Raw genomic sequence first — 12,180 nt, 5'->3', positions numbered from 1 at the left:
ACTCCGTTCATGAATGGTACTTATGTCCAAACACATTCATTTGCATCTGTCTTTTTTCACAGCTGATTGTATCATAAACTGCAACACAGGATCATAAATCCTGTGTTGCAGTTACTCTGGAATTCTGAGAAAAATTAGCTGTAGTTAAAAAACATTGTAATTTTCACCCAAAAACTGCACACTACACTACATTATTAGACCTTGTTTATGGAATATCTTTGGAGAGACAATTAACAAAATCAAGGCGGTTTCTGGACAGAGTCTAGAAAATGGCATCTAAATGAATAAAGGTAGTCAAAGGGGGGAATTCACAAAAGTGGAGGTAGCCCTTTATTGGAGTAAAAGTGGTGGAAAACACTTTCTCCAGATTCACAAACAGAAATCCGCCTAAATTCAGACTCAACTGCCACTTTTCCGTTTTTGGTGAAAGAAAGACAGTTTACAGACACTTTTGTGAATTTGTCGTTTAAACGACATTTATACAACATTTTGACAACATTTTTTCCTGACCTTTTTCCCCGACATTTTCAAAATGGAGTAAAGCTCAGTGTAACTCTGTTAGATCAATTCTAAGCTCTTCTGTTTTGTTTGGTTTCACCCAGTCTCCATTTCACACCTAAGGTAGGGGCCCCATGGGGGGATCGTTAAAATATTAATGGGGATTAGCAGACTATTGTTAGGTGACAAGTTTCTGCCTAACCCTAGAACAATAGGTGCAAAAAGCCTCATTAACATTTTTAGCTTAATGAATGAATAATAACATTTTGTGTGAATATTTTGTAAACATTTTTAAAAGGAAAAGTAAAGCCTCCCAGGCAAATTTTTAGTTTAAGCAGCAGTGCCCCCTCTTTAATCACTTCACTGACATTTGCCCCAACTTATCTGTGCCCCCATAGCATGCCCAGAACTACAGAGCTGCTTGACAGCATGGTCCCCGCCATCTTGGTGATCAGCAAACAGCACATACACTGTCACCCAAACTGGGATACTGGGGTACAGGGTTGGACTGGCCCAACAGGGCACTGGATAAAAACCCGCTGGGCCCTAGTCCTGTTGAACCTCTATTCACCGGGCTTGTTGGTGTGTGGGTTGGATTGCTGCTGCCCAGTAATGAGTAGGGGCTAGAGAAGAAGGTATTTAGACCCTTAAATCTTGTTACAGAAGTGGAATTACACAGAAATATAGAAAACATTAGAAAGCCCAGATTGTCCTGAAAAAAATGATGTATAGTTTCCCCTCAGGAAATGCCCCCAAAGTGAAATGACAAATGGCATATGAAATGCAAAATCCTGCTGGTAAAATCCTTATCCCAAGGTTCATGTACCTGTAGATGTGGGACTGGGTTTGATGGCACCGACAGATTTAATAAGAGCTAAAGGCAAATTCATAAAAAAATTGTTTGGAAAATGACAAAATCTGAAAACTGTCTGTTTAAAAGACAAATTCACAAAAGTGGAGATAGAGGTTTGTGAATTAGGTGGAAAATCCTACAAATCTATCTCCACTTTTATTTTGTCTCAATATCATCACTTTTGTGAATTCCCCCCTTACTGTCAAAATGATACATACAAAGGTGGATTTATTCACATTGGAAAAGTTGCACATTTAGCCATACAAACATTTCTCAGCATGCGTATTCACGTAAAGATGTACCCAGAGAACAAAATTAAAAAATCTGATTTAAATCTGATTTAAAAGCTGATTTAATCAGCAGCATAAGAGGGTGTTAAACTAATTCACTTCCTAAAAAATGGCATACTGACTAAGGGTTTCATGAAGGGTTGGAATATGTTCTAACAAACTGTAAGCTTACTGGTACAGGTATGGGACCTGTTATGCAGAATGCTCAGGACCTGGGGTTTTCCAGATAACGGATCTTTCCGTAATTTGGATCTCCACAATTTGGATCTGCTAAAAATCATTTAAACACTGAATAAACCCAATAGGCTTGTTTTGCGTCCATTAGGGATTAATTATATCTTAGTTGGGATCAAGTACAAGGTACTGTTTTATTATTACAGAGAAAAAGGAAATCATTTTTAAAAATTAGAATTATTTGCTTATAATGGAGTTTATGGGAGATGGTCTTTCCGTAATTCAGAACTTTCTGGATAACGGGTTTCTGGATAAGGGATCCCATACCTGTATTATCAAAGAAACAGAAATTGACAATAAAAGATAATAAGACAGGTCATCTTGTCTGCCCATGAAATGACATTCAGTTTAAGTAATAAGCATCTAGAAGCACAAAATGCAGTACATTTGTTGCTGAGTATCTAAAGTCCCAGAACTTCCATCTGCATTTCCCAGACCAGCTATTAAATTGTTAAAACAGCAAATCTATTGTCTATTTATCTTCCGGACCTGTTTCATTTCTGAGACCTTTTGTTGGGCAGGTCTGCAATATTCTTTACTGGAAAAAAAAATTATTCATGTAGATGAAGAGTTGAAATCAAGCTTCTATAATGATCAACCCAAATTACCTTTCTTATTAAAGTATGTATGGAAATAATTGGGTGATAACCATCTTGGATCTTGAATGTGGCGTGCAAAACCAGCTGATTCAAATAAATAGGACTTACAATCATCTTTTTCTAACTTTCTAAAATGTCCCTTTCTATGGATTCTGCTTTGTGGTTTAATTAGATATTTAGCTGTATACATCAACATTTTCCTGTATAACAACATTACAAAACAAAACATTTTCTGATAATTGAGCTAAATATGATTTACTGGCACAGTGTATCAGATCTTTATATTCTAAAGATATACTATTATATCTTCTTCACGTGGCTATTTTCTCCATCCAGAATAGGAAAATGTGTTTGTTCCATTTCTACAAAAGTGTCACCCTTCACACCTGCCTCCGTGGCAAAGCAAGCAGATGTTTTTGTGGTTACAAGAATAGCAGCTCCTTCCTCTATAGCCGGCAAAGGAAAGACATAGTCAGATAAAGCCCTATCACAAATATCGCACACGTGATCTTCCACTTCTTCGCTGTACCACTTATGCAATGAGAGTTCATTGTTTGACTTGGCCTCCTGGATTGCTTCTTTTATCCTGTATTCTACCTCGTTATTATTATTGCCATTTTCCTCTGTGATGGAATCTGCAGATTCAATTAAGATGATCCATTAAGGTGCAGCAAACAGCAAAACATAGTTTTTCTTGGTTCTAAATAAACAGCAACTTTCACATCTAAGATATTCTTCTTTTAAATATTATTGTTCAGTAAAGCCTAGCAAGCATGCAACCAATTTTTTTGGACTTGAGCAAATACTAAAATCCAGCTGAATGAAAAAAAAACCTGTCCCTAAATAGTTTGCAAACCTTTAGAAACATACAGAGAAAATAAGCTGTATATATAAATGTGTTTTTCCCTTTAAATCAATTCTGATAATTAATCTGGTAAATTAACTTTTGGAATCTTTTGATGTAGCGTTACTTCTCCTTAGGGCTGTATACACAGCAATCTCTGTACTCTGCACAGCAATCTACAATACCTATTTGTTATTTTGAAATAATAAATGACCATAGCTTCAGAACTATGCTTGACCTGTATAAAAAAATATAGTACAGCTTTGAATTCAGTCTCTGTAGAAACATTTTTACATTTACTATATTCAAAGATACATTGATTATATCTTCCCAGCTTCTTAAGCACATCTGGCTTCTATCCTACCCTGTAAATATGTCACTTACAAGACCAGCAGGACCGCAGCACGTGCCCATTATTCACCCTAACAGCGTTCTTTGCACAAGTGCCTAAAAGGAGGAGTGCACTGAGTGCCGTACCTTATACTGTGTGAGGTGAATATTTGCTGTGCAGGTATACAGTAGATGTATATAGTGGAAAGAACCCCGCACTAGAACTCAAATATAGGGTGCTCAATGTGTAGTGAAAGTTGAAAGCAAAAGACACATATGGAAACCTGGCATACCTATAGAACCATAAAATCAAATCTTTATTATGTTTTGATTAAAAAGGTTTAAAATAAAAGAAAAAGCAAGAAAAATAATATTTTAAAATTGATACCCTATGCCTAAAGGTTACACTGACAAATCTGTGAGTCGTATCACTTTTATTCCATTTCAAGGTTTAAAGGAACACTACCTTGATTCAATGTGACAAGTAAGTAACAAAAAAGTAACAAATGTGCTGGGAATCAACAGTTTCCCTGATTGCAATGGAGGGGACTTCTACTCTGTTGCAACAAATGTATCAAATTAACAGCGTTCATTAATTCACAGACTTTTATTGTGTTTCTTTCGTTTAAATTTTTGTGTGTAATAAAGATAACACCATGTCTTGTGTGTGATTCAATGTTTGATGGTTATTGTTATCTAATTTATAAGTAAATATATACACCAATCAAAACACACTGTGACAAGTAGTACGGTATGTTTTCAATGAGCACTGACAAGTCTTGTGAGACGTATCGTATTTATTTAATTTCAAGGTTTAACACTAATTGGGTTCAGTATCAGGTAAGTGACAAGTGCGCAGAAGGTCAACAGATCGTTATGTGGAGAACGTATATATCTATATCCGGACCCTGACTTCACCGTTACCACTATTTAGGGCGCTTATAACTGTGAAACTCAGTGAGCAGTTTCAAAACAGTTTACTTAGGTGTAAGCATATAATTATGAAGGCACTGAAAAAACGCTGATAACGGCTGTTTACCGCTGTTCATAAAGTGCATCTGTATTCCGGAGTGTCGGACAAACAATCAATACTGACAGCAACTCTTTCATGCTATACAACTTCTTTTACTAAGCATAGAGCCCTTAAGGTACATAAAGTTCGGCGAATAACGATACTTGGGGGCGGGGATTTTTCCCAGTGTCCTGGCGGCCCAGTCCGACCCTGGACAGGAGCTGTCTAAACATACAGTGTTGGACTGGCCCACCAGGATACCAGGAAAACTCCCGGTGGGCCCAGGTGTCAGTGGGCCCTTTTGCTTCTAACTATTTAGCCTATTTCATGGTCATTCCCTGTTTCTTTATGGGAACAAGGCTATATGATAGATGGAAGAATAGAGTATAGTATGTAGTAGAAAAGAGACTAGGATAATAAAGAGTTTGAGAGAGGAGAGGAGGAATTAAAGCTTTGAGAGTGGGCCCATGGTTCAGGGTTTTCTGGTGGGCCCCTGCCATCTCATTCCGACACATATTTACACATATTTATTTATGATTTTATCCCTTTATTACTTCAGCTGTACCACACAATACGTCTCCTGCCTCCAATAATGCTTTTTTTCCTACAATCTGCCCTTAATTATAACACAGTGCCAATGAATTCATACAGTAAACACACATCCTCCAGGGTGGACAATTTTCCTTTAACAAATATCTGTTTTTGCAAGATGCTTGAACAGGCAACAGCTGCACCATTTAGCAAAAGTAAATGGCTGGGTTTCCCCTGGAACACAAATTACTGCTGCTCAGCGGTGTAATACCTGTTTTTACTGTCCAAATACTATATATTTAGCAAAAGTGAAAATAGGGTTATGTTCCCAAAAATTCATAAGATAGCAGAAGTTACACTTGATTAAAAAGCTTTATTATACTTTCCAGCTAGAAGCAGAACTGTCTATGCTGGAACCCCTGTTGCTGTTTGGGCTCCCATATCATTGCTTTACTACCTATATGTCTAGGATATTTTACAGGCAATAGAATACAAACATACCAACATTTCAATGGGGAATTACATCCCTTCTATTAAAATATTTTATTATAAAAATTTTAATAGAAAGCATGTAATTATGTTTTTTTGAAAAACCCCAACAGACTGTTCTTCCACTTCAGTTTTTTCTTCTGCTTTTTTCTTAGTGCCCCCCATTTCTAAACGCTACTTTTCCTACAGTTTTAGGGGTACAACACCCAAACTCTCCACAGTCCTTGGCCCTATAGCGGAGCAGGTTGCTTGTGCTTTTCTAAGCGATCCTGCCCCCAGTCTTTTTGTGGTGCCGCTCACCCTAATTTTTCCATTGACTTTGACAGTGGAGATTTCTAAACTGCTGCCAAACTTACAGCGTTGAAGTTACACTCCCCAAACTTGAATAACATAATCATGGGGTCACCCCGAATGAAAAAAAAAATTAAAAAAAAAAAATCGCCATTTGTGGGAGGGGCCAACAACAGACAATCAAATTTCGCCAATTGACTTTAATGGTGAAATGTAAACTGCTGCCACACTTACAGCTTTGAGGCTACACTCCCCAAACTTGAATCAAGGTTTTTTTGTTTTTTGATGGAGCCACCAACAGCCAATCACATTGCACCTATTTACTTTCAATGGTGAAGTGTAAAATGCTGTCAGTACCACAATTTTTATGCCCCAAACTTTACAGAGTTGGTCACTGGGGGCCTGCAGTTCAAAAATAGGAAAAGTGAGTTGGGCCACTAACAGCCAATCAGATTTCTCACTATTTATGCCAGGGTGCCCAACTTTGCAGTTTGTCACTGGGTGACTTTCGACTTAAGGTTAGAAAAAGTGGACGCACCCACCAACCAATCACAATTCACCTATTGACTTTTATTGGTTTTAATTTAAACCGCTGCCGTTCTTTAACTATGAATCCTAGGGTCCCTAAACTTTGCAGAGTTAGTCACTGGGTAACTGCAGTTCAAGGTTAGATAAAGTGGGCGGAGCCACGAACCACCAATCAGATGTCACTCATTGACTTTCAGTGGAGACATTTAAATTGCTGCCATTCAGACACTATTGGACACACCAGGGTTCCCAAACTTTGCACAATGGTTTTTACTATATTACTGTGGTCCAAGGTTAGAAAAACTGTGTGGCGCCAACAACAGCCAATCAGATTTCATTCAGTGACTTCACTTTTTTCAAACCAACATGGAGTTTGTTCTCAAACTTCCCTTTCTAGTTCCCCATTGAAATGTGATTGTTCTTGCCTCTATTCTATTGCATGAGGACTATTGCACAGTGGATCTGGCTGTGAGATGGTTAAAGCACCCTACAACAACCAGAGCAGAGAAGTTGGTAAGTGAGAAAAAGTTTGTTTTTGTAGTATATTCTACAACTCACAGTCATAGTAAATACACTGGAAATTTTGTTGACTTTTCACACATGGTGAGCCCTGACTTTCATAAATGTTCTTCTAGAATCTCCCTGGGGATAGATGCAGAAATCATTTGAAAGGAACTGTTGCCAGTAACATAATGTTTCACTTGGTTTGGGGGAATACATTAAACAACAAAATCGTATCTCTGTTGTAGTCATAGAGGAAAATGCACTTCATTTCTCAACAAATGTATAAAAAGATTTATAACGGTTGTAAAGATTTTAAATACTTATTTGCAGTTCCTTTTTTTTAAAGTTTTGGTGTTTCCTACTTTTGCCGGGTCCCACTAAACTGATATGAAAATAATGAAGGCATTATCTACAAAAACATTATTATACATATTTACATATATTTGCACATTGGCTTCACTTGTGACATTACAGGTTTGAACTTGATCAGCTACAGAAGATGTGCAATGTCCTAGAGCCAATATTCTGGTAATAACATTTTGTTTTGCCGTACACCTTGTGTTTTCAGAGGTTCAGCAGCCTAAAGCTGAGATTGGGTTTCTGCTTGTTATTGTCTGTAGGAGCAATCCAACTCTTTGTGCTCTGTGAAGAGTCGCTTCTATATGTATATAAACTGGTGTCGCTCATAAATTGAGTAGTACTCACATACTAGTTAGAAATTCTACATTGTATATTGTGGTGTCAGCATTGCCTTATGGTCATAATGACAGTTTTCTGGACACCACTGTGTAAATCTAAGAATATTTGCCAGGTTAAATTACACCTATTGCCACCTAGTCTTCCCCACAGTACCATCCAACAGATATATTTTAGTGTTGTAGAAGCTACCCTACAGTCCACTTTAATATTACCACCGGCATGCTAGCCAGCTCTGTTTATGCCAACATGAAAGTTTTAATACTGCTGTGTTACAGAAATCTGAAATAGAAAAAAAAATTGTTCTGCCCAGTTTGCCTTTAAAAGTGATTTTTACAAAAGATGAGGTGTTAGTACCACACTTTGGCCAAAATATGTAAGCTCATGTGCTACTTCAAGGCCTCTCATTTTATGTGAGTCCTACACTGCCTATTAACATTATAAGTCTGTAGTGCAATTAAAATAAGAAACCATTTTCAGGTGTATGCTAATGAGCTGGGGCTTAAGGCTGATGCCACACGTGGCATTTTTACGCTGCGTTTTTTCTCAGCCTCAAAACGCCGCACAAGCCACACAGCCACTGACTATGCCGTTTTTCAGCCTAGTACTGGTGACGTAGCAAATCCCGTTTCCATGGTGCTAATAGTGCGAAATAGTAAAAAACGCCGCGTATTTCCGCTAGGTCTGGAAGCTGCCTTTGTGTATACATAGGAATAGGTTGCTGTGCAAATACTGGTGTATTTCGGCCAACGCTTGAAAAATCCGTGCTAAGGTGTTTTCTAGTGTATATCCGCTTTGTGTGGTTTGCTTCAAGTCTTTTCAAGTTATTTCTATGGATGATGATATCGGGCGTTTTTCAGCCACTGAGGGAATTAGAAAATACACAGCGTAAAAACGCCACTTGTGGCATCAGCCTAAAAGCTCCCTGCTTTTTCACTAGAGCCTCTGAGTTAAAGGTAGGTGCAATATGGTCTTACTACTCAGTCACATTGTTCACTGGGGGACTTGAATTTAATTATATCACCCCCTGAGGTAAAGGGTAGGTGCAATGGGGTCTTACTACTCAGTCACATTGTTCACTGGGGTACTTGAATTTAATTGGATCACCCCCTGAGGTAAAGGGTAGGTGCAATAGGGTCTTACTATTCAGTCACATTGTTCACTGGGGGACTTGATTTTAATTGCACTACAGACTTATAATACATAGGGAATGACGCTTTAAGTAAGAGTGTGCTACAGTATAGCCATGTGCTGCATGCCATATATCGACACATGGGTGGCCCCTAGCATGCCCCTACCTTACAGTATGTCTTTTTTACCTGTTTTTTGCACCTTGGTGTCACTGGCAGCGATGAACCCAAATTTTAAAAGTATTATTCAAATATTCACTATTCACTCAATAAAAAGCAGCTTTCAAACATTCCATTCGGCTGTCACTAAACTACAGTCCCCATCATAGTCATACAACAATGCTGCAGGCAGTCACTGACTAATTAATGTTACGGAGTCACATGCAGACTGTGGGTCATAGGACCACTACAGAGTATATGATATACAAACCCAGTGAGGAAGATACAGATCAAGATTCTAACTGACAGCCCCAAGTTCCCATGGAAGGAGATTGGCATCCTTGGACACAGATAGCCTGCAGCAAGTTCATATTTGTAACGCGACTAATAACACAAAGTATAGTTTATATTTAAAGAGGAATGGAATTTTACATTTCTCCGCACGTGTCAGCATCATTTTAACATGGGTAATTTTAAGTACTAATAAACCTGCTTGGAAGCTACTAAATGAAACCAGCTTGTGTAAGTGAAACATAAGCTGAGAACAGGTGTGCATGGGGTAGAGATGCCTAAACAGTCTCAGTTGTGATATAATTAAATGATATTGTCTCTTACAAATTCACCACGAGAGAGGAATAATTAGCAAGACAAGCTCTTATTGTTAAATTAATAGTAAAATATGAATGTGACTTTTTTGCTTAATGGCATTCTATCATGATTATATGGTATATTTTTATCACTATTTTACACTGTTCTTATTAGAAATAATTGATTCTAGTTTTAAAAATTGTATTCTTGAACCAATAAATATATATTTTATAGCTGTAATGTTGATGTGTAGGCAGCTATCTTAGTGCATTGTGCATTGAGTCTGAGCTTCCAGAAGGAGCCAGCGCTACACATTAGAACAGCTTTCAGATAAGCTATTGTTTCTCCTACTCAATGAAGCTGAAGGAGTCATGATTTGGCTGAGCCGGACTTGTATTTTTTACTATTGACTACTATTCTGCTGGAGTGCAATTCTGTTGGAGAAGCTCTATTAACTGATGCATTTTGTATAAAACACTATTTCCTGTTACAGAATCCATTTAAAGGGCACCTATGCCCCAAATAATGTTTTCCCACCAGAGATGTATTTTCTAAAGAACATCTGCATGTACTGGGGCACACACATGCACATGCCCTGGCTCATTCAGTATGCACATACACATTGATTTCTTTATCATACACAAAGGCATATTGAGTGAGCCGGGACACTTACTCATTATGTGCCCCCAGCGTGCCTCTCCACATTGGGATTAATGTGAGGAGGCACAGCACATGATGGGGTAGTTTCATCAGAAAATAGTTTCCTTCCCCCATCTGGAGTTCAGGCTCTTATCTCTGGTGGGGGAAAACTATTTTGATTATAGTTATCCTTTATAAACAATTTACGCTTATGTAAGACAACATGTAACCTATTTAGAAATATCTTTATTCTGAAAAGTGCATAAATCTGAATATGCTGTTAGGGAAACTTTTACCTACACTTATCAATTTCTTTTAGGTTTGTTTCATGATGCGTTAAGGTTGTTCACCTTCAAATTAACTTTTAGGGGCTGATTTACTAATCCACGAATCCGAATCCCAAATGGGAAAAAATCGGATTGGAAACGAACATTTTGCGACTTGTCGCGACTTTTTCGTATTGAGCGCTAGTAAACGGCGGGCAAACCTTTCCGATTTATTTCGCGACGGCTACGAAAAAGTTGCGACAATTTCTGAAAAAGTTGCGACGTTGACAAAAAAAATCGCAAAATACCGATCATTACGAAAAAAACGCATTCGGACGCTTAAGATCCGTTCGTGGATTAGTAAATCGGCCCCTTAGTATGACTAAATGTATGACTAGTATTTTAATTAGGGAGTGAATAGAAAGATAAGGTAACGATTTTAAAGATATGTATTTGGTCCAAATCCTGCTGAAAAAGGCAGAATCGTTGCCGAATCCCAAACTGAATCCTGGATTCGGTACATCCCTACTTACAATGCATTGTACTGATTCAAATATAAGGACTATAAATGAGAATTATACATATGGTAACTGTTTCACAGCAAAATAAGACATTTTTACACAATATGACCTCAAAGGCCCTACTTTAGGATAATATTTGTTCAATTGGGTATCTGCCTATAGCAACTGTATGCTAACGAACAATAATTTAAACATTATTTTGTTTTAACCACTTAGCCTATAAAAACACAAATGAGAAAAAGTCAGTCGGAGCTTAAAGTAAAAAAACTGGTGATATTTTCAAACTGTGACCTTTTTAGAACTTCAGTGCTTTGTAAATATCCCCTTAAAGCCCTTATATTGGGCAGAGATTTTTATATATGTCTGCGGTCACACCCTTGTAATCTCATTTTATAATTAAATATGTCTTAATGGCGAATAAAACTTCATTGTGTGGCATAGCCCTGTATAACCATTTTATGATTACAAATGTCACTTCTTAATACTTACCATGAGCTACTGTGTTTCTTGATTTTTTCATCTGCTTTGTAAGTGCAATGGTTATCAAGGCTATAGCTGGTATCAAAACTACTAAGAATAATATTAAAATCCAAAGTATCCAGTGAGAATCTTTTGCAGGTGCAGCCACAGTTGTAATGGTACCTATTAATAAAGAAGTGTCACATATATAGATTAATAAAGCTTTAATATCACACATTCTGTACATGTAAAATTTAATTCTTTTTATTGATGAGCATTGTAATTTAATTTCCTTTTTGTTGCCCTCTCCAGAGCAATTTTAATTAGTAATTAATGTTTGTCTGTAAGTACACAGCGAGTACAAAGACATAATGTAGGAATCCTTTAAAAATTTTATTACTATAATTTTAGTTACTGAACATTGTTCTATCTATCCTCTAATCTCATATATCACTCTACTGTTTACTCTTATTGCAAATATATTTTGCAATACTGACAGTGTTAGACTAGGGTGTTTGGGGCCTACTAGGGCTGCCCCCTCATGGAGCCCCCCACCCCAATTGCAAACTCTCCCATTTGCCACCAGCCTCTTCCTACTTCCTCCATGCAGCCGCAGTTGTGGGGGTAGTGCTCAAGGTTTAAGCAGGCCTGGGTCACGCAGGGCCCACCGAGGTTTTTCAGGTGTCTTCCCACCCAGTCCAACCCTGAATGCTGAATTT

The 12,180-nt window shown here is 37.7% G+C and overlaps 1 protein-coding gene across 1 annotated transcript; it reads right to left on the bottom strand.

The window, feature by feature from the left end:
• Nucleotides 1-2,084: 2,084 nt before the first annotated feature.
• tnfrsf17 (TNF receptor superfamily member 17) lies at nt 2,085-11,834 on the bottom strand. Its single transcript, XM_018097341.2, has 2 exons — nt 11,492-11,834; nt 2,085-3,109 (listed from the first exon to the last, which is right to left on the bottom strand). Exons 1-2 carry the CDS (start codon nt 11,706-11,708, stop codon nt 2,775-2,777), a joined length of 552 nt encoding a protein of 183 aa, XP_017952830.2. The 5' UTR covers nt 11,709-11,834; the 3' UTR covers nt 2,085-2,774.
• Between the last annotated feature and the right edge of the window lie 346 nt (nt 11,835-12,180).

This window comes from Xenopus tropicalis, chromosome 9, assembly GCF_000004195.4.
Source record: "Xenopus tropicalis strain Nigerian chromosome 9, UCB_Xtro_10.0, whole genome shotgun sequence".
NCBI classification, from domain to species: domain Eukaryota; kingdom Metazoa; phylum Chordata; class Amphibia; order Anura; family Pipidae; genus Xenopus; species Xenopus tropicalis.
This window is presented reverse-complemented; position numbering and strand designations above follow the sequence as displayed.